The sequence below is a fragment of the Natator depressus genome, chromosome 22, assembly GCF_965152275.1.
Source record: "Natator depressus isolate rNatDep1 chromosome 22, rNatDep2.hap1, whole genome shotgun sequence".
Classification (NCBI taxonomy): Eukaryota; Metazoa; Chordata; order Testudines; family Cheloniidae; genus Natator; species Natator depressus.
The window spans coordinates 4,421,823-4,448,738 of NC_134255.1; the positions used below are offsets into that span (position 1 = coordinate 4,421,823).

Below are 26,916 nucleotides of genomic sequence, written 5' to 3' on the forward strand. Positions count from 1 at the left end.
TGACAAGAACCTGTGAGGAACAGTCGGGGGGTGGGAGGGAGGAGACTAAACATGGGGAAATAGTTTTACCTTGTGTAATGACACATCCACCGCCAGTCTTTATTCAAGCCTAAGTTAATTGTATCCAGTTTGCAAATTAATTCCAATTCAGCAGTCTCTCATTGGAGTCTGTTTTTGAAGTTTTTTTTGTTAAAGAATTGCCACTTTTAGGTCTGTAATAGAGTGACCAAAGAGATTGAAGTGTTCTCCGACTGGTTTTTGAATGTTATAATTCTTGACGTCTGATTTGTGTCCATTTATTCTTTTACGTAGACTGGAATTAGCCCACCTTGATTATCACTACAAAAGGTTTCACCCCCGCCCCGCTCTCCTGCTGGTAATAGCTCACCTTACCTGTTCACTCTTTTTACAGTCTGTACGGTAACACCCATTGTTTCATGTTCTCTGTGTATATAAAATCTCCCCACTATATTTTCCACTGAATGCATCCGATGAAGTGAGCTGTAGCTCATGAAAGCTTATGCTCAAATAAATTTGTTAGTCTCTAAGGTGCCACAAGTCCTCATTTTCTTTTTGTGGATACAGACTAACACGGCTGCTACTCTGAAACCTGTCAGCTTCTTTGGCAGCTTTAAGATCCATGTGATATGTCCGCAGAAGTCCTAGCACCCCAAGAGGGGAAGAGCAGCACCAATGAAAATGCAGCCATGCAGGGTAGGGTGACGCAGTGTGGCTGCTCACATTTGGGCTAGGCTAGCCTAGGTGCTGGTCACCTGAGTTAACGCTGCAGTGAAGGCAGACTCTTAGATACGTGCTTAAGAAGTTTGCTGGATCTCCATTGACTATTACTCTGCTTGTGGGGAGAATCAAAGCTTACACATGCAGGGCATGTGTGGAGCTGGAAGCAGGGGAAAGAACATATATGCTGCCTCCAGGGACCCAAGCAGCAGGGCAAGTACAAGCAGAGGGGCAGACTCTCATGCCCTTGCTCATGTTGATCAGTACCTTGTAAGGTGCTGTGAAACAAAAGGATATCAGAGAGTCTGACCAAAGCTGGAGTACTCTGCAGTGCCATGCAACTAGCCCACCAGCCACCTGCATCAGAAGTTTAGTGTATGACCTCCTTGCTCTAAACAGCCATGTCAGTGGGTGGGAAGTGTGTGTGCGCGCGTGGAAGCTGTTAGTGATGTGTGTGTTTGTGGCGCATGGATGGAGGTTCCCTGTTAATCAGGAGGAGGAAGGAATCTGTGCTGTTCCCCGGTGTAACTCAGGAGCAAAGAAAGCCGTCACGATTTCCTATGGGATGGATGGTTTCACCAGAGAGCATGGTGCAGCTCTTATTGCACCCTACTGCACCATTGACATCTTGAGCTGTCTTGCTGAGGGCGAGGCCCCCTTCAAGGGGGCCCCAGGGCCGCAGGATTAGCAGCATCATTTGAAAGAGCGCTGATTCTAACACTTGCACTGAGTGGAGGGGGAGGAAGAGCAGCAAGGCAGCACCTTCTGTCCATCTAGGGGAGAAACCGCCATGACGAATGGGAGACACACAGCCCCTTCAGTACCTGCTTGCTGTTACAACGTCCTGCAATGCTCCGGCTTACGTGTGGAAAGCAGCAATCCGGTTAGAGACGCAGCGAACTGTGAACAGTTACAAGGCAAAGGCGCTGGGAGGGCTCTCGCACGAATGTCCATGAAATGCTTACAGATCCCTGCATGAAAGGTGACTCATAGCTACCTTAATCCCCTTCACCCTCACTACCACCTTGAGCCTCCGCTCATGCCAGGACCAGTTCTCATCTCCACCCACTCTCGCCTAGAGAGGGAGGATGGTCTGGCGGCCTAGATGCTAGTGTGGGACTCAGGAGACCAAGTTAAATTCTTTGCTTTAACGTCTGTGATCTTGGCCAAGTCACTTAGTCTCTCTGTGAGTCAGTTCCGCCACTCTACAGTGGGGAACGCAGCCCAGCCCTGCCCTGCTTCCCAGGCATGTTGCGAGTATAAATACAATCTGAAGTCCTCAGATACTTTGGTACCAGGAACTGTCGTTACATCGGTTAGAATCCCACGCCCCTGACCTTGCTGTCACTGACTTCCCCTGAATTCTCATTCCTTTACCTCCATCTCACTTAAAGAAAAGCACAATCCTACAGGCCCATTAAAAAAGGCATTGAAATGAGCAACCACATGGTGCGCAGAGGCGCTGCGCTTCCACGAACGGGTCTGGCGAAGCAGCGAGCCAGCCCGTCTCCATCCTGGCACACAGGATGTGAATTTCAATACAGTCACTGGGCTCCGGCAGTATAAATAGTTTATGGCATATCAAACTATTCAACATGATTTTAATCCCACGTGTGATGTTCAGCGCATAACTCACAGGAGTCTGGCTTTGATGTGGCTGGTGGAACGGAAATCACATTGAACAGATGTTCCAGCTGGAGTCACTTAGTGTTTCCATTACAAACCCTGGTGGGGTTTTGGGTTGGTTTTTTGGAAGGGGGAGGTGGGCTCATGACTCAGCTATTTTATTTGGAAGGCAGATCCTGAATCCAGATGTGTGGTATTTAAAGCAAACTTTCGCTACCATCAGATAGACTAGGGGTCCCCCCCATCACTGGATGGGGTGAGCAGGCTTGTTATGGTATAAGAACATGTTTTGATGCTCTTTTAAGAGAAAAAAATAAGAAGTTGATTTGCTATCAAGTGATTTATTAGGCTGTTGGTTCATGGGATGGACTCGCTCCTTGGAGTGCTTATTGTTAAAGGAAATGTCCTTCAACCCGGGACAGTAACTACTGCGCAGCTATATCAAAGCTAACATTCAGCATAGCATGTGCACTGGAAACTGGACTACGCAGACTCCAGGCCAAATGCTCTGGGAGACATAGGGGCCATGCAAGGTCTGGGTTTCAGTGGAATTGGTATGACTGTCTCCGAGGAGGGAGGCCAGGAGTTTCAAAGTGCTGTGTGCTATGGAGATGTACTCTTCCCCAGCCATAGCATGCACTGAGCAGGTAGGAGTAGGGCTGGGCCAGGGGACCGTAGGGCTGTAGCTCTGCAGCTCGGTGGATGTATTGGCCAAATCCGCTGTGCAGGGGCCATGCAGCAGGGAAGGATGCTTGCCAGGCCTGGGCCGTCAGCAAGGAGGCTCTGAGCCCCCACGCTGACTTCCGCTATCTCTAGCTCCACCATGAGAGCACAGCTCTTCCTGAAGCTGTGATGCCAGGGAATTGCTCCCTGCACACTAGTAGTGGGGTTTGCGGAGTGGGGGGGGGAATTCTACCAGGCAGAGGGGAAAGCTAGGGTATTAATGCTGATGGGGTCTGGCATGTTTGGGGGAAGGAGAGACGTCGCTGCCCATTCTCACCCCAACCCCATGGGGTTCCCACACAGGCTTTTGTGGGGTCACTGGGGAATGTTCCAGCACTGGGAGGAGCACCAAACTTCCCCCCACTGCTCAGGCGTGGGATAGCCAGGTTCTCAGCATCTCCACCCATGGCATGTTTAGATTTTAAAAACCAGGTATTTTCAAAGCATTAAAGCAATTCTTTCTGGAGTAGACATCCACCAATCCATGAGTAGTGGCTTCTACTGAGTTAGCCCTGCCTATTATGCAAATAAGGAGGCAGATCTATGTAGACCTCTTCTTGGGTGCCTAAACTAGGCCCTTTAAGAGTAAGACAAGGGCCAGTGGCTCCAGTCTTTCTGCCTTCTTCAACTACCATGACCTGGCTATATTCTGCTTTCTCCTTGGTCTCCTCCATGCATGCAAGTGTGGTGAAGATATTTAAAGCTGGGTGAACACTGGATTTTCCACATTGTGGGAAATTCCAAGATTTTGAATTTTTTTCTGTTCCGAAACAGGAATGAAAAACAAAACAAAATACAAAATTTGCCATGAAACAAAAAATTTCAGGGGAAAAAAAAATCATTTCATGGCAATCGAAAGGTGGTGTTCAAATTCTCTTTTTAAAAAAAAATGTTATATTATTGTCTGTGTGGATGGTGGTGCCAGGAGGGCTTTGGCTTTCTCATCCATGGGATGCTGTTGCGAGAAGGACTGATGAGCAGAGATGGGGACCACCTAGCAAGGAACTGGAAGAGTATCTTTGGATACAGACTGGCTAACTTAGTGAGGGCAGCTTTAAACTAGGTTCAACAGGGGCAGGAGACACAAGCTCACAGGTAAGTCCAAAACATGGAGACCTGGGTGAAGGGTCAGAAACTGGGGGAACATGGACAATCACAGCAGGGACAAAGGAGCAAGGAGGAACTATAGAGGGGAAATATAATGTACATCGTAGCTGTCGGTACACTAATGCAAGAAGCATGGGGAATAAACAGGAAGAACTACAAATTCTAGTGAACAACCACAATTATGACATAATTGGCATCACGGAGACTTTGTGGGATAATTCATATGTCTGGAATATTGCTATAGAAGGGTACAGCTTTTTAAGGAAGGACAGGCAGGGGAAAAGGGAAGAGTTGTTGTTTTGGGTAGCAAAGATGTATACACTTTGGTTGAGATAGAAGCGGGAGGCATACCTCTTGAGAATCTTAGGGTAAAGATAAAAGGGGCAAAAAAAATAAGGGTGATGTCACGGTAGGGTCTACTTAGACCACCTAACTAGGAAGAAGTCATGGATGAGGCTGTTTTTAAACAACTAACAAAATCATCCAAAGCACAGGATTCGACGGTGATGGAGGATTTCAACTACCCAGACACCTGTTGGGAAAATATAGCGGGGCTCAGATTATCCAACAAGTTCTTGCAATGCATTGGAGATAACTTTTTATTACTGAAGGTGGAGAAAGTGACTAGGGGAGAGGCTGTTCTAGATTTGATTCTGACAAACAGGGAGGAACTGGTTGAGAATTTGAAGGTGGAAGGCAGCATGGGTAAAAGTGATCATGAAATGATGAGTTCATTATTCTAAGGAATGGTAGGAGGGAAAACAGCTGAATATAGACAATAGACTTCAAGGCGGCAGACTTTAGAAAACTCAGAATTGGTAGGTAAGATCCCGTGGGAAGCAAGTCTAAGGGAAAAAAGAATTCAGGCGAGTTGGCAAGTTTTTTGTTTTTGTTTTTTTTACAGAGACATTATTAAGGGCACAACAGCAAACTATCCCAATGCATAGGAAAGAGATTAAGTGTGGTAAGAGACCATCCTGGCTTAATCAGGAGACCTTCAATTACCTGAAACTCAAAAGAGTCATACAAAAAGTGGAAACTAGGTCAAATTATGAAGGATGAATCTAAAAAAAAAATGAACACAAGCAGCTAAGGACAACATTAGAAATGCGAAGGCAAATAACGACATTAAACTAGCTAGGGACATAAAGAATAACAAGAAAACATTTTAAAAATACATGACAAGCAAGAGGAAGACCAAGTACAGGGTAGGCCCATTTCTCAATGAGGAGGGAAAGACAATAACAGAAAACACAGCAATGGTCAAAGTGTTAAATATCTTTTTTGTTTCAGTTTTCACACACACAAAAAAGTTAGTGAATGGACGACTAACACAGTGAACATCACTGTAAACGGGGTAGGATCTGAGGCTAAAATAGGAAAAGAACAAATTAAGACAAGTTTCTTAGACAAGTTAGATGTCTTCAAGTCAGTAGATCCTGATGAAATACATCCTAGAATACTTTAAGAATGGTCTGAAGAGATTTCTGAGCCATGAGTGATTATCTTTGAGAACTCATGGAGGACAGGATAGATCCCAGAGAACTGATAAAAGGGCAAATATAGGCCCTATCTATAAAAAGGGGAATAAAGACAATCCAGGGAATTATAGACCAGTCAGCTTAACTTTGGTATCTGGAAAGATAATGGAGCAAATAACCAAACAATTTGTAAGCAAGCACCTAGAAGAAAATAAGGTAACAGTCAATAATGGATCTGTCAAGAACAAACCATGTCAAACCAACCTAATATCCTTCTTTGACAGGGTAACAAGCCTGGTGGATAGAGGGAAGCAGTACATGTGATCTATCTTGATTTGAACAAGGCTTTTGATACTGTCAACATGACCTTCTCATAAACAAACTAGAGAAATATAGCCTAACGAACCTACTATAAGGTGGGTGCACAATAGGTTGGAAAAGTGTACTCAGAGCGCAGTTATCAGTGGCTCACAATCAAGCTGGAAGGGCATACTGAGTGTGGCCCTACAGGGATCTGTCCCGGTTTTGGTGCTATTCAATATCTTCATAAATTACTTGGATAATGCCATACAGCATACTTAGAGAGTAAAGTTTGCAGAGGATACCAAGATGGGATGGGTTGCAAGTGCTTAGGAGGACAGGATTAGAATTTGAAATGATCTTGACAAACTGGAGATATGGTTCGAAGCAAATAGGATGAAATTCAATAAGAACAAATGCAAAGTACTAAACTTAGGAAGGAACAATCAATTACACAAATACAAAATGGGAAATGACTTCGTAGGAAGGAGTACTGCAGAAAGGGATCTGGGGGGTCATAGTGGATCACAAACTAAATAGGAGTCAACGATGTAATACTGTTGCAAAAAAAGCAAATATCATTCTGGGATATATTAGAAGAGTATAAAAATATTGCTCGGGCATGTAGGAAAGATATCAGGAGGGCCAAATCGCACCTGGAGCTGCAGCTAGCAAGAGATGTCAAGAGTAACAAGAAGGGTTTCTTCAGGTATGTTGGCAACAAGAAGAAAGCCAAGGAAAGTGTGGGCCCCTTACTGAATGAGGGAGGCAACCTAGTGACAGAGGATGTGGAAAAAGCTAATGTACTCAATGCTTTTTTTGCCTCTGTTTTCACTAACAAGGTCAGCTCCCAGACTGCTGCGCTGGGCATCACAGAATGGGGAAGAGATGGCCAGCCCTCTGTGGAGATAGAGGTGGTTAGGGACTATTTAGAAAAGCTGGACGTGCACAAGTCCATGGGGCCGGACGAGTTACATCCGAGAGTGCTGAAGGAATTGGCGGCTGTGATTGCAGAGCCCTTGGCCATTATCTTTGAAAACTCGTGGCGAACGGGGGAAGTCCCGGATGACTGGAAAAAGGCTAATGTAGTGCCAATCTTTAAAAAAGGGAAGGAGGAGGATCCTGGGAACTACAGGCCAGTCAGCCTCACCTCAGTCCCTGGAAAAATCATGGAGCAGGTCCTCAAAGAATCAATCCTGAAGCACTTACATGAGAGGAAAGTGATCAGGAACAGTCAGCATGGATTCACCAAGGGTAGGTCATGCCTGACTAATCTAATCGCCTTTTATGATGAGATTACTGGTTCTGTGGATGAAGGGAAAGCAGTGGATGTATTGTTTCTTGACTTTAGCAAAGCTTTTGACACGGTCTCCCACAGTATTCTTGTCAGCAAGTTAAGGAAGTATGGGCTGGATGAATGCACTATAAGGTGGGTAGAAAGCTGGCTAGATTGTCGGGCTCAACAGGTAGTGATCAATGGCTCCATGTCTAGTTGGCAGCCGGTGTCAAGTGGAGTGCCCCAGGGGTCGGTCCTGGGGCCGGTTTTGTTCAATATCTTCATAAATGATCTGGAGGATGGTGTGGATTGCACTCTCAGCAAATTTGCAGATGATACTAAACTGGGAGGAGTGGTAGATACGCTGGAGGGGAGGGATAGGATACAGAAGGACCTAGACAAATTGGAGGATTGGGCCAAAAGAAATCTGATGAGGTTCAATAAGGATAAGTGCAGGGTCCTGCACTTAGGATGGAAGAATCCAATGCACCGCTACAGACTAGGGACCGAATGGCTAGGCAGCAGTTCTGCGGAAAAGGACCTAGGGGTGACAGTGGACGAGAAGCTGGATATGAGTCAACCGTGTGCCCTTGTTGCCAAGAAGGCCATGGCATTTTGGGATGTATAAGTAGGGGCATAGCGAGCAGATCGAGGGACGTGATCGTTCCCCTCTATTCGACACTGGTGAGGCCTCATCTGGAGTACTGTGTCCAGTTTTGGGCCCCACACTACAAGAAGGATGTGGATAAATTGGAGAGAGTCCAGCGAAGGGCAACAAAAATGATTAGGGGTCTAGAGCACATGACTTATGAGGAGAGGCTGAGGGAGCTGGGATTGTTTAGTCTGCAGAAGAGAAGAATGAGGGGGGATTTGATAGCTGCTTTCAACTACCTGAAAGGGGGTTCCAAAGAGGATGGCTCTAGACTGTTCTCAATGGTAGCAGATGACAGAATGAGGAGTAATGGTCTCAAGTTGCAATGGGGGAGGTTTAGATTGGATATTAGGAAAAACTTTTTCACTAAGAGGGTGGTGAAACACTGGAATGCGTTACCTAGGGAGGTGGTAGAATCTCCTTCCTTAGAGGTTTTTAAGGTCAGGCTTGACAAAGCCCTGGCTGGGATGATTTAACTGGGAATTGGTCCTGCTTCAAGCAGGGGGTTGGACTAGATGACCTTCTGGGGTCCCTTCCAACCTTGATATTCTATGATTCTATGATTCTATAAGTGTTGTAAGCAAGACAAGAAGTAATTCTTCCACTCTACTTCGCACTGATAAGGCCTCAACTGGAGTGTTGTGTCCAGTTCTGGGCACCACACTTTGGGAAATATGTGGACCAATTCAAGAAAGTCCTGAGGAGAGCAACAGAAATGATTAAAGGTCTAGAAAAAATGACCTACAAGGAAAGAAAATTGGATTTGTTTAGTCTGGTGAAGAGAAGACAGAGGGGGGAACATGGTAATAGTCTTCAAGTACCTAAAAGACTGTTATAAAGAGGAGGGTGATAAATTATTCTCCTTAACCACTGAGAAGTAGTAATGGGCTTAAATTGTACCAAGGCAGATTTAAGTTGGACATTAGAAAAAACTTCCTACATGTCAGGGTAGCTAAGCACTAGAATAAATTGCCTAGGGAGGTTGTGGAATCTCCATCATTGGAGCTTTTTAAGAGCAGGTTAGACAAACACCTGTCAGAGATGGTCTGATAATACTTAGTTCTGCCTCACACCTGTCGAGGTCCCTTCCAGTCCTACATTTCTAGGATTTAAAAAAGTTGAAATGAAGAGTCATTTTTAAACGGGAAATCAAAATGCTCCATTCCGCCCCGCCCCCACACACAAAATGTTGTCAAAATTGACATTACCGCAAAATGTTTCCCTTTTGACAAATCCAAAGGAAAAGCATTCCATCTGGAAATCTCCAGCCAGCTCCATTGCTATCACATGGTACTATCCGAGAAGCCGATGCGGCCACGCAAACAGACAGTCACATAATGGCGTACACACAAGGCAGCAGAGTGGGGGGAGGGTGCAAGCAATAGGTGCTTAGCCCTGATATTCTGCAACCGTGATATTCTTTTAATGTAGTTTCTTAATGGAATTGTCTAGGTTAAAACAGTTCTATAAACTGGGTTTATTCCTCTAGACACCCCAGGATAGTCCACGGAGATCCTCCCCGCTGGGACCCTTTACATCTTGTAAAAAGAGCTGGAGTAGCATGAAGGGGCCCTAAAAGCCCCATAACTGGCCAGGGGAGGATTCCTCCAATGTAGGCACTGTGGAAGACCACCATCAGATTGCCCTTCGACTGGAGGAACCCCTTGCAAGCCCATGTGGAGGGGACATGCTGGGGGTAGGACTAGGGATGGGAAAATGTGTTGTAGGTGGGTCTGCAGCACACGGTGTGGATTCTAGGCAGTACTGTGTGGACAGGTTGTGGCAATGCAGCTAGGCTCCCAGAGCGGTTTTAGGTTATGCCAGGGGGCCCTCCAGCCCTCAGAGCAGCCCAGGCTGGGGAGGATGCGTCAAGCCATCTTAGCCCTCCCTTGCCCCATGGAAAACAGGCACAGCACAGAATCTCACGCAAGGTGCACAGTGAACCCAAGGACTTGTGCTTGCAAGGATGCTAAAAACTTTCTGCGGGGGATGCACTACATTTTCAACGGCACAGGTCAATGCCCATTACATTAGACAGCAAAGGCTCAGTTCTTCCGGGGCAGACTGCACAGACCCCGAAATCATCAAAATCCATGGGATTACTCAGGTGCTTCAGGGAAGAGCACTCAGCACCTTGCAGGACGGAGCTCAGAGTGGGCAGAAGATGCTGCCTAGCTCGTTAGGCCACGCATGCATGGTCTGGGCTACAGACTACAGACTGCTTCTCAGTCACACTAAGACCTCTTTACACTGCTGTGGCAGCCCAAAGGCTCAGTAAGGAAGGTGAACATTTCACCCACATTAAGGCTTCTTTACACTGGTGGGGTGTGTGTGTAAAAGAGCCTTGCTGCAATTGAGAATTGGGCCCACAGCACCACCTGTATGTGAAATTTGATTTCCAAACCCTCGTAAACTCACTCAAATCAAACCCAATTTTCCCAGCAACACTTTTCTTCAACGTGGGCTATTTCCAAGCCGAATTTCAATGCTCAGACCCCACACGTTTTGATGCTGGAGCTGTTCAAATAAAGGGATCCAAGCACTTTTTTGTTTCTATAACGGGGACTGGGAATGTTTCCCTCTGTCCTCTCATTCAAAAAGGGTCAGACATTTTTTGCTCAAACCGCCGGGGGGGCAATCAGGTAGAGACGGGACCTGGAAAGCTTCAGCCTGGGAGATGAAAGGTTTGGAACATTGCGGAGGATTGAAAACAAGGAGTTAAAATGGAAACATTTGTGCTACTTTTGCTATAGCTGCCACTAGCGCACCAGCTGCGGCACACACCTCCGTGCACGTCGGACAAAACTGACCAGGGAACACAAGGCCCATGCGCCATCCAAGTCCTAGCTCTGCACAGGAGGATTTGACACCACCTCCCCATTGCAGAGATCCCTTCCAGAGCCTTATGCATTATGTATCTGCCCACTTTAACTCCTAGGGCTTGCTTCTGCACTGCCATGCACCATGCAAAGCCATTGACCCCAGTGCCGAGCAGTGGTATACAACACTCCCCTTCTAACTGGGCAGCATTTCACATCACATTTCACAATGATGAGGGCCATATAAAGTACCTGGGTGAACGGCTAGCTAGGTAGACAGAATGAAAAGGGAGAGCTAGTAAGAGTGCCCGCCTGCAAGTAGCTTGATAGCTAGATGGACTTAAATGATGGCACAGGCCCCGCTACATCTGAGTGGCCAGCGGTGGCTTCAAGTAGCCAGCTGTGGTTCCTTGGTCCCTGGCCGCTTGGTCCTGGCCAACATTAGAGCAGCAGGAGGACTACTCTAAATTCCACTGCTGATGTCAGCTCCAGAAGGGAGCTAGTCGAGGCCCAAGCTTAGTAGAGTTTGGCTCCCTCATGTCCCGCCCCATCTTGCCCCCACTTTGTCTACTGGCATGCCCCATCCTCCTGCTTACCCCAGTAAAGGAGCTGGTGTAGGAGGCAGTTAGGCTGCCTCCAGCAGCCTAACACCTACATAGGGACAATTCCCGAGGGGGTTCTCCAGCCAATTTAAGTTCAGTGGAAAGTGAATGTAGCCAAGTGGAAAATCCATCTCTCAGGGTGTAAGGCAGTGGGGAACCAGGCTGTGTATGCTGAAGGGATGCAGAGAGGCTGGAGTACATTCTGTCTTCAGGGGTGAAATTCACCCCAGCGCAGGCTGATTAATCTGTCTTGCTGTTATTGTACCCCTCCATCTTCCATCCAGCGCTGTTAAATTGATATCCTCATTAGAGCCCATTAAAAGCAACATTCTTTTAATGGCTGGATGGGATTATTATTATTACTTTCACAGCATGGTGTATTTAATGGTTTGGAGTAGAAATTGGTCTTCTTTATTGGGTCTCTCCCTTTTGAAATGGATTCCACCATGCTCGGAGATTCAGATCACGTTGCCTGCCCCGTTCTATAGAGCGCAGTCTAATGATGTCTCTGGCTTTCTGTTGTTATTAGTGTGGGGGGGGGGGAGGGGGATGCGTGTGCAACTGTTGTAGCCAATTGCTATCTGTGAAATAACCCGTGCCATTATCTCATCTGATCTCACCGATTCTGTCAGGACATACCACAGAGCCACCCAAGAACCTGTTAATCTTCCAGCAGAAAAGCTGGGAGTCTTAAATGGAGACTTTTCTGCTGCACTCAACTTTGCTCAGCTAGTTTTAATTGGACTCTGGAAAGCAGTTGGCAGCCTAATATTTAACACCCTGCAATTGCAAATTGTTGGCAAATGCAGCTGCAAGAATTGTGTGTGCAGATGAAGCGCGGCTGGGGGAAGGGCCAGCCTGAGCCTGACAGCAGCAGATATTGAAAGGGAGTTAGGGTGGGTGCATCTCAGATAGATGCAGTGGCCCAGACCGAAATCTATACTTAGGGGAGCTATATAAAGTTTGGCCTGTCTTGTTCTCTGCATGTGCCTGTCCGCATCAGCTGGAGTTTTAAACTGGCCATATTAGACTGGGACTGAATGAGACTAGGATATTTATGCAAGCCTTTAAAAAGCTGTAGGTGGGGGAATCACAGACATGGCTACAGAAATTCTGTGTTGTGGGCTAGGCCACTCCATCATGGGGATGGGTATTAAATGTATTTAAAAAAGCTGTCCCAGCCTTGAAATTTTCTAACAAACTAATAAAATTCCCTCTAAGATTAATAGATTCCAAGGCCAGAAGGTACCTCTGTGAGCATCTAATCTGAACACCTATCTAACAAGGCCAGAGAACTACCCCTAAATAATTCCTAGAGCACAGCTTTTAGAAAACCCTCCAATCTGGATTTAAAATTGGTCAGTGATGAAGAATCTACTGTGACTCTTAGTAAACTGTACCAATGGTTGATCACTCTCACTCTTGAATATTTACACCTTATTTCCAGTCTGAATTGATCCAGCTTCAACTTCCAGCCATTGGATCGTGTTAGACCTTCCTCTGCTAGATTGAAGAGCCCATTATTAAATATTTGTTCCCCACGTAGGTACTTGCAGACTGATCAAGTCACCCCTTAACCTTCTCTTTGTTAAGCTAAATAAGTTGAGCTCCTAGAGTCTGTCATTATAAGGCAGGTTTTCTAACCTTTTAAACTATGAGCAATGATGGACCTGATGCTTCTTTGAGGCCTCTTTAAATCCAGGTACAGAGCCCTCAGCCTCCAAGTCATGGGTTCAAATCCAGATCATGCATCACTGGTGAACGAACCTGCTCGTATCACCTGTGCCTTATATGGAATAGTTTGGTGGTCTCAGACAGGTGCCCGGTCAACAAAACGACCATCATAATTGGCATGGTTGCTGGCGACACTATGAACATAGACTATATGGAGGGCATAAGCATGGAGACCCTAGGTACTCCCACAGCTAGGGACAGGCTGAGCAGTTTGTGTAGAATCAGAATCTTTGCTCCCAAGCTGAATCTCAGCAAGTCAAGGTACTCTCCCATCCCCACCATGTTATTTGGTTCATTTTCTCACTGCTTCTGTGGTTGTTGGTTCTGTGGAAATCCCAGGATACCCTGAGAATGGCCTTTCTGATGGGATCTGGCCTGGGATCCCCCACTCTCAGGAGATAGCCTGTCTACATGGAACATTCAGATCAGTTTTGCAGCTCCAAAAACGTTCAAGAGACTGGAGAAGTTCTGGGGAGATGTCCAGACTTCTGAATGCTGTGTCAGATCAGTGCCCTGAACTGATCACCACTGGCTACTCGTAAGACTGCAAATACAGAGATACACTGGAGCCAAACCCCAAACTCAGAGCCTGATCTGGTTCGGAACTTTGCACTTAGGGCCCCACTCTAGCCAAACTCAGTCATTCAGGAACCAGGGAATTCCCAGGGCAGGACGGCATTACAAAACACACATGGCTGGTCTGGCTGGTCACACACTCACGCTGTATGTCGATGGTCACGGACGTCTCCTTCCCGCTGGGAATGGCTTTGTTGGTGGCCCGGCAGATGATGTTCTGCCCGTTCTCGATGTTGGAGGGGCCAATAAGAAGGGTGCTCACGATGCTCTCCCTCTTGCCATCTCGGAGAAGCGTCTGCAGGGGGAGAAGCAGGGATGAAAGTTGGTTACTCTTGAAAGGGGCAATACATTCTTTACTCTTAGCTGTGTTTATTATGTTAGAGCTTAGGGACCAACAAGCATGAAGCCAGGTTATGGTAGTGGTAGGCACTGTACAGACAGAGCGGTAGACGGTCCTTGCACGAAGATCTTACAATCTAAATGACTGCAATTCCTATGGGGTTTGCAAAGGAGTTGATGGGGGTTAGGTGCACAAACTCCAATGAGTTTCAATGGGAGTTGGGTGCTTAACTCCAATAGGCTCCTTTAAAACCGTGCAGTGCCTTGCACCCAAGGATGACAGCTCTGGTGAGATTCATCCCACTCGCCATCCCAGGCAGGGAGATGTTTGTATTGTCAACTGAACAGACCTTGCAGCCATCAGGGGTTTCACAGCCGGTGGTCTGCTTCTTGCTCCTTGGGTCACCTCACACTCCTGTGCCAAGCAAGTGTGAAACACTGCCATGCCAATCCAGTAGCATTTCACGCCCACTTTGCACAACAGGAAACGAACAAGTATGCTGCCAGGCAGCACGGGAATCAGGCCCTGAAGACTACAAGGGACCATAAGATTCCTAGAGAAGCAGCATAAACTCACCAATTGCTGCAATGCATTGCACTGTGCAAACTGCAATTTTGCCTCCAGTGAAGTTTGCTTAGAGTGAAGGAAAGAAGCAAGCTGTGTGATCTAGGGCTTGGAGCAGAGAGTGGAGTGCCAGCGGCCAAACCCATCCCAGGCAAAACATCACTCAAGTCAAAATCAGGCCTGAGGACTCCTGGGTTCTATTTTTGGGTCTTCCTAGGGCTCACTCTGTAGCCTTTGGAGAATCAGCCCTTTGTGAATCCATCTCTGAATTTCCACAGGGGGGGAAAAAAAAAATCACACCACCTCACTAGCCATCAAGAGAACGAATGCTTGCATTAATTAATTATTATTACTGAGGTTTCTTTCGTTCTGGTCCTTTAATGTAGGCTAATCAGACAGGTAATGCATGCCATGAGAGAGAATATTAAAAAGCCATTAACGAGCTGCCTTGCAAGCTCTGCAGTGGACGATGTGTTCAGAAAGGGTTGACGCCACGCCCCGGGTGTAAATCGTAACCACTTTGATTTGCAGCGGTGCAAATGGTGACCCAAGGTGCAGGGCAATGGAGCATCACGCCCTGTATCTAGCTCTACGCCCCGCCCTGGCACAAGGCAAACCTGCGGTTTTCCTTTCTCCTTGCCCTCCTATGGCACTGTATAAGGAGTGATAATGTATAACCCTCATCTTGATCAGCCCCAAGAAGCAGGGGAAGCCATCAGAGGCACTAGCGAGGTAGCTGAGGACGCTCCACTCCAATGCTGCAGTTATCCCCCGTCGCACACAGGCTCAACCTTCGGATCTGCCTGTTCGTGGGCAGGGAGGAAGGTCTTTGTGAAAGGAACCTGGCGTAGCGAGTAGAAATCTCTTGCTGGGCGGATCTGATTTATGGCCCTCCGGCAGCATGGCCAACCAAAACGTTCAAAAAACCACCCATCAGGCCTCCAGAAAACCATGCGATGGGTGTAAAAATCAGGAGGTTTTTAAAAAAAAATAATAAACGTTCAGTTCTTTTATTTGCTTTTAGGATTCTGAATGTTTAGGATACACTTACGTCACAGTTTCAAGCCTCTGCAACCAGGAATGCTAGAAACCTGACTCCAGGAGCTGGGGCTTTAAGAAAAACACCAAATATTGCGAGACTTGTAATAAAATCATGAGAGCTGATGACATTGCCACAGGGCTGTAGGCACCACCCGGCCCCATCTGGCATGGAAAGTCCCTTGCGTGATGCCTCCCCAGCATGACAGCCCTCTTCCGCCAAGCCCTTCCATGCCAGCTGCTTAAGATGCACTAGGAGTCTCGGCTTCTCATTTGAGATGGGGCCACACTTCGTATGCAGCGAGTGCGCTTAGGCTTTGGAATTAATGCAAACACAAACACAGATATATTTGAAAAAGGGCTGATATTCCTTCACTGCCACAGCAATTGGCGGGTCTGAAATGAAGAGGGCTTAACTCTCTCTTCCCCAGCGCCGGGACTGACCCAGCCCACAGCGGAGAAGAAGATTTGGAGCGATTGCAATTAGTTACAAACGATTACATGTTAATGGCCTAGATTTTAATTAATTTCACCCAAATTGGTGCAGAGAGGGGTCAGTTCTTTCAGGTTTTAATTAGCGCCATCTGCCGCGTGGTATCCTGGGAAGTGGGGGCAGGAAGGGGCAGCTGTGGGTTTGATTTTGTTTTTTGCTCGGTCCCCGTTTCAGGTTGCAAGAGGGAGAGTGAGGCAATGCTGATCAGGGGAGTAATATCATGGGGGCTGGACGAGCAGGGTTTGTAGGGGGCTATGGGGATCGTGGATTTGTCCTTGCTCAGATGCACATGCTGCAGGCAGGTTACCCTTTCACAGCTGTGGTGCTCAACAGCCTGCTTGTTCCTTGCTGGAGACTGCTGCCAGCAGGGGAAATGAAATGTCTCAGGATTTGGGTGCAATAAACCAGGAATCCTTCTGTGACACTGCAGGCAAATCAGATAGCAGCTAGGGACAGAAAGGTCATAATCCCTATGCAAATGAGATGCTCCCTTCTCCAGTACCCTCCAGATGGCCTGTGGGGCCAGGCTGACTCATCTGGGGGGAGCTATAGGCAGGGACGGAGGCAGCTGGGCACAGGGGAGATGGATCTCCCCAGGGGCTGCAATCGGATGATGGTTCGCAGGTCTCACAAATTTGTTTTCCATCCGGCCAACACTTCCTGGAGCTGCCCAAGAGCTTCCAAACAGCCCCTGTCTGTCACACCCAGCCCTCCCAGTGCCCTTCCAGGCAGGTACATCTCTCCCCCCATGCCAGGGCTAGTCGGTTTAGGCTGTGGTTGGTTTCTTAAGGAAATACCACCCCCCACACACATACTTCTCTTCATCGCTCTCAGGTTTACATGGGGCATCTCCTTGTGGTATCTAAGCCCCGCTTTCACCACCAGCATTGGACGCCTCTCCCCGCCTCATCTAGATCTCTGTAGCATCCCCGCTACCTCAGCTTGCGTGGCAGGCTGTGAACCCTGACAGCATCGCCTGACACTGCTGCCTTCCTGCTCGTCTGAGACTCTCTGCTTGTGTCAGGGCGAGGTCCACCGCTACCATCCTGACAGGCCGGGCCCCAGCGCTCACTCCAGAACTGGGCCTCTGGTGCCTGCCCTCACTATCCCTGCTGAGATCTCAAGAGTCATTCCCCTCATCTGGTTTCTCCTGGCCTCTGTTCGGTAGCTCTGCAGGACAGTTGGGCTCCAGGACCCAAGGGAGTTCATCCCCCCATGGCCCAGGACACTCCTTGCTGCTGACACCACCCTCTGTGATGGAATTTAATGGGTCATGGACGCCTCTGCCTTTGGCTCCTCATTACCTGTTGCAAGAGCCAGTGTCTTGTATTGGTCTGGGAGCCATCGCTTTGGGCAAGATGGTGACTAGGGCGGTGATGGAGAGAAGGAAGCAGCAGAGCCAGCCTCTCGGGGGACCCCAGACGCTGTGGCATGTGCTACATCCCAGCTGTTTCCCCAGGAAGAACAGCAGTGACAGCTCTCTGCCCGGGCTCTAAGATCCATTCTGGAACGGCTCCCTGCTCTAGGTCGCCCTGTCAGTTGATGTCGCAGTAGCACTGACTCTGCAGCAGAGCTGGGTGAAATGTTTTCAGCAAATAGTAAATTCATTGAAAAATGCATTTTTTGAGGTACTGAAACAATCTGCAAATTCAGGTTGAATTTGGCAACTCGTTTTGGCCAAAAACAAAAATTATTTTTTCCCCTGAGGAAAAGTCATAACAGTTCATTTCAACCATTTTGAAACAAAACATTTGGACTTTTCATTTAGAAATGTAGCAATACTTATTTTTTCACCTTGGTCTTGCCCCAACCAACCAAAAAGGCACGTGTATCTATCTACTCCCCTCATCAAGATGGAGGAAGGCTATAGGAGGGGCGTCGACAATCAACCTGCAGCTTCTGTATGTCCAAACCATCAGTGCCATCTACCAAGCTTCCTGCCTTAAAGCTCTGGCCGCTGCAAAAAAGCCGACAACTATTCCTCGGGGATTTCATCAACGATTCTTTCCTGGATGGTCATCTGATGCAACCAGACTATACCAGGAATTTAAATCCACCAACAACGAGCAGGTTATTGAAAAAACTAGAGCTCTTCTAGATCAAACCAGGCAAGAGTGATGGAAAGAAACTGTTTCCAAATTGTATTTCACAAAGCCCAGTCTCAAAGCCTAACAAACTATTACGAGATTGAGGGGAGATTCTCGTTGGGACAAGAGAGTTACACCCAGTTATCGCATCCCAGCTGGTGGTCAATGGCAGAGCTCATAATCAAGACAAAGCCTTCAGACATGCAGTTGAAATGGTGGCTGCTGTGAGATGGCAGGTTCTGAGCATGGACGTGAACCTGATGACTCCTTTTACCTGTCAAGAGCATCACAACTTCAGGTCAGATCCCACTGAAATCTATGGACAGAGCCCTAAAACCCAGCCTTGTCCTTCCACACAATCACACCACTTGGATGCAAGAGCCTTCTCCTGGAGAACAGGCATGAGCAAATTCAGCTGGAAATCAGCTTTGTACAGCGAGCTAGGATTTAAAAAACAGGCTTATAATGGAAAAAGAATGGTTTTGTAGGCTTAACTGTGGAGTCATTACTGGAGCTCCACAATGAAGTGAAATAGTAAAATCATTTGGTCTTGGGAGAAGAGATACCTATACATATAGGCAGCACTGCGATCCCTGAGGCAACTCCTGAATTGCACCAGGGATGAGTTTGGCTCTGTACCCTTCTACCTTTCCAATGCAGAGGAAATATAAGAGCCACAGGAGGCCAATGCAGCTGCACAAGGAGCTTTTTGGCTATCTAAAACCCAAAAGGGACACATACAGGAAATGGGAGGAGGGGCATGTCACCAAGGAAGCATACATGGGAATAGTGCAAGAATGTGGGGACAAAAAACCAGGAAAGCCAAGGCAAAGAACTGTCAAGGAATGTACAGCCCCTTCCTGTTGTCTCTAACAAATATCAGACAAAAAGAGAAAGATCAAGGATGGCGTGGGTCCACTGCTCAATGGAGAAGGTGAGCTGGGGACAGAAGGCAGAGCTGCTCAATGCCTACTTTGCTTCAGTCTTCTCTCAAAAGATAATGCGACTGGATGACTAGCAAAGTTACCAAAGAGCACGGCCTTGGATGGGTTAGACACAACAAATCCTGCGTCTTGGCAGGGGGTTAGACTAGATGATCCTTGCAGTCCCCTCTGACCCCATGATTCTATATTAGTGCAGTAAAAGCTGTTCAAACACGAGCCACCTTTCAGAACCAAGTTTCACTATCACAGTTATAACACTGAGCACTTTCCTACATCTTCAAGTCATTTTAACTGATACAACCCATCCACCCACGGCACTGTAGGTATTTACGGTCACCCCATTTTAGAGATCAGGAACCTGGGGTTAGGTGCCACAAACTACCCAGTGGCACTAAGGTCAGAGGTGAAACTAGAACCCCACGCCTCTTGGCTCCTAGAGCTGCATTCAGCCCCCTGGAACCAGCCTCTCTCTGTTTTACTTCTTAGTGAAATCTTGTCAGCCCAAGCCTACAATAATTGCAAGCCAGCGGTTCAGCCCCTGGCTCGCAGTGTCACCAGCATAACTGGGATGGAAACTGCTAAAATAGGAACCTTTTGTTCTCTGCTTGCCACAGGCTGCTGCTGAACTCGTTCAATTTGATATGCTATTCAGGCCATGAGAGAGACAATCCCCTTCCCTCCCAAGAGACTCATTTCCTCCAAATTGCCCAGCCAACCAGCTTCTTAGCATCACAGAGAGCAATCTGTTCTAGCCAGTTTGGACCCAGAGCCGGCCACTGCTGTGGCCAGTTCTGGCCCCAGGGCTGCACCGGAGAGCTATTGTGTTCTGTTAGGTGGCAGCCATCCACTGGTGCATCTGCACTTCCCTGAGGACAACTCAGGCTGAAATCAATGGGAGTTAGGCACCTGTACACCTTTGAGTATTGGGCTACTGTGCTCTTAGACACGTGGTGAGGAGCACATCGAATAGATGACCTGCTCAGCACTGCTGAGAGGCAGAGCACTGAGCTCTCTGGGCTGGAGGTAGCCAATGAGTCAAATTCACAGCTGAGTCTGCCCTTGACTGCAACTCACAGCTCCTTACACCCTTCCGGCAGCTGCTTTTCTTGCCCCACTCCTCCCCTTGGCAGGGCAGTTGCGTTCACTCCAGTAGGCCATGTTCAGAGATGACATGTAAGGTCGCACGTTAATAAGTAGGTAAGTGTAAGTCAGCCTAAGTTGGTGTAAATCATTTACTGAAGGGCTTGGAGAAGCTTTGAGTCCCCTCTGAATATGCCCTTCTGGCTCCCCACTGATCTCTGCTCTCCCAGCAGCCAGGGGTATAGAAGCTGAGGGAGCAGCACCGAGAAACTTGGGGCCAGAACATCCGCTGGTGTAAGTCAACACAGCACCACTGAGTCAATGGGGTTATGCCAATTGACACCAGTTGAGGAGGACATTGCTCCTGATGCATAAGAGCCACAGTTCTGCTCTGGCCAGTACTGAGTGAAGGACACCTCTGCGAGGCGAGCGAAAGAGCAGTTCCACATCCCCATCCCAAACTCCAGCCCACCTGACCTTGGAGTAGGTGGCTCCATTTATCACTTCTCCATTCCGCATCCAGACGATGGAGGCTGCTGGTTTGGCGTTGTCAGCATGGCAGGTCAGGTTCAGGGGATCCCCAGCTCTCAGGCTAATGACCGGGCCCCCAGTAATTACTGGGTCGTCTGGAGGAACTGCAAAGAAATCAGACAAGAGAAAGAATGTAGTTTATAAGTTTCAGCCAAGCTACTCTTTGCTTGCAAAGTCTGTGCCTGCAGTGGTCCTTAGCAGGGCACATGTGGTGAAAATGGCAACCATGGGCTAAACTACGCTCTGGTACAGTCATGGAACCCAAGGCAGTCAGCTTCAGTCAGGCTGTGGCTGATGGCAGAATATAGCCCAATCAACTTGATTTTCTTTTGTTGCCTGCATATTGGCTGCGTCCCAGAGTCAACAATGGCACACTGATATTTAAGAGGCATAGACAAAGGAGACAAGGGGTAAGTTTTCAGCAGAGGTTTGAAATGAGATGAAGAATTGATTGCTTGGTGAGATGTAGGAAAGCGTGAGCTGGTAGAGGAGAAGGCTTTCATACAAAACAGGGGCCAGAAGGAAAGAGGCTGGGATAAAGGCAACACAGGAAGGAGGGAGACAGATTAAACAAGAAAGAATGACAAAGGTCTAGGAGGTTGCTTGGATAAGTCCATGACCTTATGCTATAAAACAAAAGAGCAGCACATACACTTTCAGCCTAACAGGAAAGGAGAGAGCACAGCGTGTGCATCCCCTCTGTAACAGTCTGCAACAGCTCTGAGAACAAAATGGCTGCTAACCTCTACATGCAGAAAGAGTTCTTAGAAATTGAAAGGGCAGCACCCAGAAAACAAAGACATACCACTTCCAGAACTAGACATACCACGCTCAGGTGACTTCTAAACACATGAAGGGCAGTTTAGAAGCGCGACCTAGAAAGAACAAGATGTGAAACCCGAAGGACTGGCCACTGAAAACCCAGCACTGTGCCGGCAAATGTACAGTCTTTTCCCCCTTAACTTATCTTTAAAAGCCTGATTAATGCCCAGCCTGCAGAAAGGTGGCGGAGGTGGGGAGGAGGGGTTTGCAGAGCACCTGATGCTGTGAGGATTTGGGGTTTGGTGAGTGTATGCGGTAACAATGTCTGTTTTTTATAAACACAAATATTTAAACTTCTCAGAGAGTTCAATCCTGGAAGCTTGAGGTCTCCACAGCCAGACAGAGAGGGATGTGTGTGCTTGTAAATGGTTAACATGTTAACTGTTAAAGGTTTACGGAAGTTCATCCACTTGAAATTTGGAATAACAACAGCTGTGTGATCTCAGGGAAGAGAGAGGGCTATTTGCAACTGAGATTGGTATGCTAGATCACAGTGGGTCTGGGGTACTTGCAGGAGTTTAAGCAGTCGCGAGGGGATTCGGCAGAGAAGAGAGGCTCCGTGTTGAAACCTTTATTAACAACTGTGCCTGAAATGGCTCAAAATGCTGGAACCAACACCAACATGTTTCCCCCATTTATTTATTTATAATGTTGCTGACTGCACTCATCTAGTGAAACATACACTGCTCATTTTATGAGGGCCCCAGGGAGAAAACTGTCATGCAATCTAGTGTACTCCATTCAAGAGCGAAGCAATGCAAGGTGCTCGGTCTAACAGAACAGAAAAGAGCAGCGAGCAGACACAATTTCAGTCCATTTTACACACTGACAGGGAGAAATGATTTCTTATAATCAGACTATGGGCCAAATTCATCCCTAGCTGCAAATTCACTGCAGTCAGCGGAGACACACCAGAAATTCATCTGGCCCAACATTTCTGTCTGTGACCAGGGACAAGATCCTCAGTTGATAGGATATGAATCAATGTTACTTTGTCGAACTCAATGGAACTACACCAATTTACACCCATCGAGGATCAAGTCCACAGGAGTTTATACCAGCTGTCTAAGCCTGCGCCCCCCTACCCCTAAATGCCAGGTACCCAGAGTAACTTTTCTCATGGCACAAAACTAAGATTGCTTCACACTTCTGGGTGTTTATACTTCACCCAGCACCATGGTATCTAGTAGCCAGGGGCTGATCTGGATGTGGACTTTGCAGTGCTTAAAGCGTGTGGTGAGTGTTCAGAACTGGTGTTTTGGTTCAGCCCATTAGAGTGATGGACAGGTGTTTGGAAAAGTCATCTCTACATTCAGATTTCAAACGCTCCAAAGACCGAGAGGGCTGGAATATGGGGGTTTGGATATAGACTAGTTACAGCAAGTATGTTCTATCTAAAGCACCTGAAGGCCTCCATTAACCTAGTACCTAAGTACCTCACAGTCTTCTATGTCTCCTCACATGCCCCAGTCAGACAGGGAAGTGCTGTTATCCCTGTTTTACAGATGGGAAACTGAGGCACAGAGTGACTACGTGACTTGACTAAGGTCAAACAGGAAGTTGGCAAGCTGCGTTCAAATTCCTGCTCTGGTGCAAAGTTCTAGGCTGCTGCCCTAACTCCTAAAGCATCTTTCCTCTCTGCAAATTAACATGCTGCACTGGGGTGGCAGGGGTGTATAAAGTGATTTGCACTCGCTCCTCCTCAGCCAGAAGCTTGCCAAATAACCTCCACGCAGATTGCCTGACATCATGGTCCCAATCTGACAGCGGTGTGAGCGGGCACAATTCCCACAGACATCAACAAGGGGCACACCCATTTGTGCCAGGGCTGAGGCGGGTCCTGCACCATCCTAAAGACATTTCCCTACATGCAGAGAGTTGCTAGGAGAGTGGGGTTTATAGTGTAAGCAGCTGTAGGTCACACAGCTCGGCTGGACTAGTCAAAACATTTACATCATGCTGGCAAATGAATCTGAGGCGGGGAATTGGATGCAGGCAGCCCTGAGCAGAGTCCAGTCACGGGGAAGGGGAGTGGCACTGTATTTATGGTTTCTCTGTTGCTTTAACATGACAAAGTTACTGTCGCCTCTTCTCTGCCTCTTGTTACGCGTAGGGTTGCCAGGTCCCACGCAGACGGACGGAGACGCCCTCATTTGGCATTTGTTTGAAGGGAGGTTTTCAAGCATCTCCCTCTGAAGAAAGATTTTGCTGTGAGTGATGAGGAGACGTTTCAGATCTCAGCCTTCCTTTGAAATTCCCATCAATCAAGCTGTCATAGCCTGACAGCCTGCTACGAGGGGTGCCTCTCATTAGGGGCCCCAGCCTAGCTCTATCACATACAGCAGGGATTTGTCCATTTTTGGAGCTGCAAATCCTTTCTGAGCAGAGATGTGGAGTGGTGGAAACTGGGCAGAGGCAGTCAGAGGTTGTTCCCATCCGCTGGCCGTAGTGACACGAGCGTCATGGGGCTCAGCCCAGCTCTGCATCTCCAAACACCACCAGCACATTGGCACGAATTGGAGATTTCAGCCCAGAGGCCAAGAACTGAATGGGTCATCAACCCTGAACTGCCCTCTCTCTCTCACGTGCGCGCGTGGGGGGTGGTGTTTCAAGGCTCTCAGCTCAGGTATTGGGTGCATCGACTAGGTGTTCTGTGCCCTGGACCTGCTCTGGGGCGATAACCAGAGGGCTTTGCTCTCCATGGCTGCTCATCCAGCACCTTTGTCCAGCTCCAAACCGACATCTAGCAGGGCTTATTGGAAAGGTGGCTTATGCCACAAAGAGCACTGAATGCCCTCTCATTGCAAACAGACCTCACCATATTTCAGATGGTGCTTGGATTTGGCTTGAAGTCCCTTATGACAGGTAGAGCTTGAGCTGAAGATGAGAGCGAGTGCGTGGTGGGGGTGGGAAGGGTTGTGCTGTTCCCTGGGCCCAAGTAGAAGATTTATTTAGAACAAGACAGAAAGGTGCTCAGATGGCTGATCCGTCAACAGACGGACAGGAAAGGGAGTCATTGCCTCGCCCAGGCAGATGACTGGAGGGAAGGTGGGACATAAGATTCCTTCTCCACTGGACAGGCAGAGTGGACGGCCGCCCACCTCCCTGCCTTGGGGAGCAGATGCTGCTGCAGAGAAGCTACTCAGTTACACAGGGAGCTCACTGTGCTGGGATGGGGCCCAGCTATGACCCACTCTGGGAGCTCATGGGCACCAGCTGAACAATGTGACCGCGAACGTTTGAAACGGACTGAGCCCTGTCTGGCACCCACATGTGCGTCTCTGTTTCAGCACCTGGGGTTCCTGTATTTTGGGCTGAGAAGAAGGTACTCAGCAGTCTTTGCTGGCTTCTGTACCACTGAGCTAAGCTCAGGAGATGGGGAGGAAGCATGCTCCCCAACACCTCAGAATTGGTTACAGTGGCCAAGTTGCTCCCCCCGCCCCCAACACGCCCCTCCTGTCTGGCTGTGGCACTGCAGCAACTTTTGCCTCAGCCCCCCCCCCCCCCCCCAATGTTCTTCAGCCAATTCCTGGTGTAGGGGTGTCCTGGCCCTTCAGCCGGATAACTTTATAGAGTCCTGTCTCTTCCGGGGCCACAAAGTCCTTTAACAAAGGACAACAGAATACTCAAAACAACTGAACCGTCAGCCCAGCCGAGCTCAGCCAGCCACCCCTTCCTCACCGGCACACCTCAGCCACTATGGTTTGTCCCCATGCCTAGTTCCAGGCTCCTGTGCCTCCCACAACCCCACTAGGGTCTAGGTTGGCACTCTCCTCACCCAGGGGTTCAGACAGGCTGCTGCTCAGCAGGGTGTCTGCCTCTGGTCAGACGCTTGTTCCAGCTCACTCTGGTAGTAGCCTGCTCTTCTCCCCTTTCTCCTTCTCAGCCTTCTTCCAGGCTCCTTCTCAGACAGGCCTCTCCCTTGCACTCTCCTCCAGGTCTCCCCAGCTCTTTATGGAAATCCCCAGCTGGGTCTAATAACTAAGTTAACCCTTAAGGGCTAGCCAAACCCAGACAGTTACACATACACAATTCTGCATACAGACAGTGAATACGCACCACATTACACACACGCCTTATGTCTGTAGATTGAACTGGGCCATCAGAGCCACATACCTGATCTATCCCAAATTTCAACCAGCTTCTCCTGGTGTTCAGGGCAGCTCACTGGCAAAGTTCCAAACTGGCTCCCTATTCAAATGGATGCCAAGTTGAGGGGCTCTGGGGTTTAGGTTTCAACTACCTCTCCTTACTATTCATGCCTCTCATTCTACAGGGATCCACATTCTCCAGCTATTCGTAGGACAGATTCCAGGAGTGTGCAGAGACATATAAAGAAAAAAGAAAAGGAGTACTTGTGGCACCTTAGAGACTAACCAGTTTATTTGAGCATGAGCTTTCGTGAGCTACAGCTCACTTCATCAGATGCATAGCATATCGTGGAAACTGCAGAAGACATTATATACACACAGAGACCATGAAACAAAACTTCCTCCCACCCCACTGTCCTGCTGCTAACAGCTTATCTAAAGTGATCATCAAGGAAGGCCATTTCCAGCACAAATCCAGGTTTTCTCACCCTTCCCCCCCCCCCCACAGACATACATACAAACTCACTCTCCTGCTGGTAATAGCCCATCCCTCTTTGAAACCTCTCTTTATAATGCGCATGATAATCAAGGTGGGTCATTTCCAGCACTAATCCAGGTTCTCACCACCACCCCCCCACACACACACACCCCCCTCCAAAAACCACACACACAAACTCACTCTCCTGCTGGCAATAGCTCATCTTACAATGTGCACAGCAATAATCCAAGTTTACTAAAACTAGACAAGCCATTTACAACGCACACTTTACTTCTCTACAAAAGAAAAAGGACACTAAACTTTCTAAACTACTACAGGCTACAAGGGGCCACAGCAATGGTTCCCTCAACCCACCCAGCAATATTGTTAACCTATCCAACTATACTCTCAGCCCAGCAGAAGCAGCTGTCCTATCTCGGGGTCTCTCCTTCTGCCCCTCCACCCCCTCGAACATGATACAGTTCTGTGGTGACCTAGAATCCTATTTTCGACGTCTCCGACTCAAGGAATATTTCCAAGATACCTCTGAACAACATAATGATCCACAGAGGCCTGCCTACCAACATTACAAAAAGAAGGATTCTAGGTGGACTCCTCCTGAAGGTCGAAACAGCAGACTAGACTTCTACATAGAGTGCTTCCGCCGACGTGCACGGGTTGAAATTGTGGAAAAGCAGCATCACTTGCCCCATAACCTCAGCCGTGCAGAACACAATGCCATCCACAGCCTCAGAAACAACTCTGACATCATAATCAAAAAGGCTGACAAAGGAGGTGCTGTTGTCATCATGAA

At 48.0% G+C, this 26,916-nt stretch overlaps 1 protein-coding gene across 3 annotated transcripts in view; it reads right to left on the reverse strand.

Moving 5' to 3' along the window:
• The window catches only part of KIRREL3 (kirre like nephrin family adhesion molecule 3), a 738,745-nt gene that overhangs the window by 157,738 nt on the left and 554,091 nt on the right, over nt 1–26,916 (reverse strand). For all 3 annotated transcript variants that reach the window (XM_074936864.1, XM_074936865.1, XM_074936866.1), the window contains exons 5-6: nt 20,658–20,815; nt 13,779–13,929 (exon numbers count right to left, since the gene is read on the reverse strand). In XM_074936864.1, coding sequence (XP_074792965.1) covers nt 13,779–13,929; nt 20,658–20,815 — 309 coding nt within the window. The remainder of the gene's footprint in view (nt 1–13,778; nt 13,930–20,657; nt 20,816–26,916) is intronic.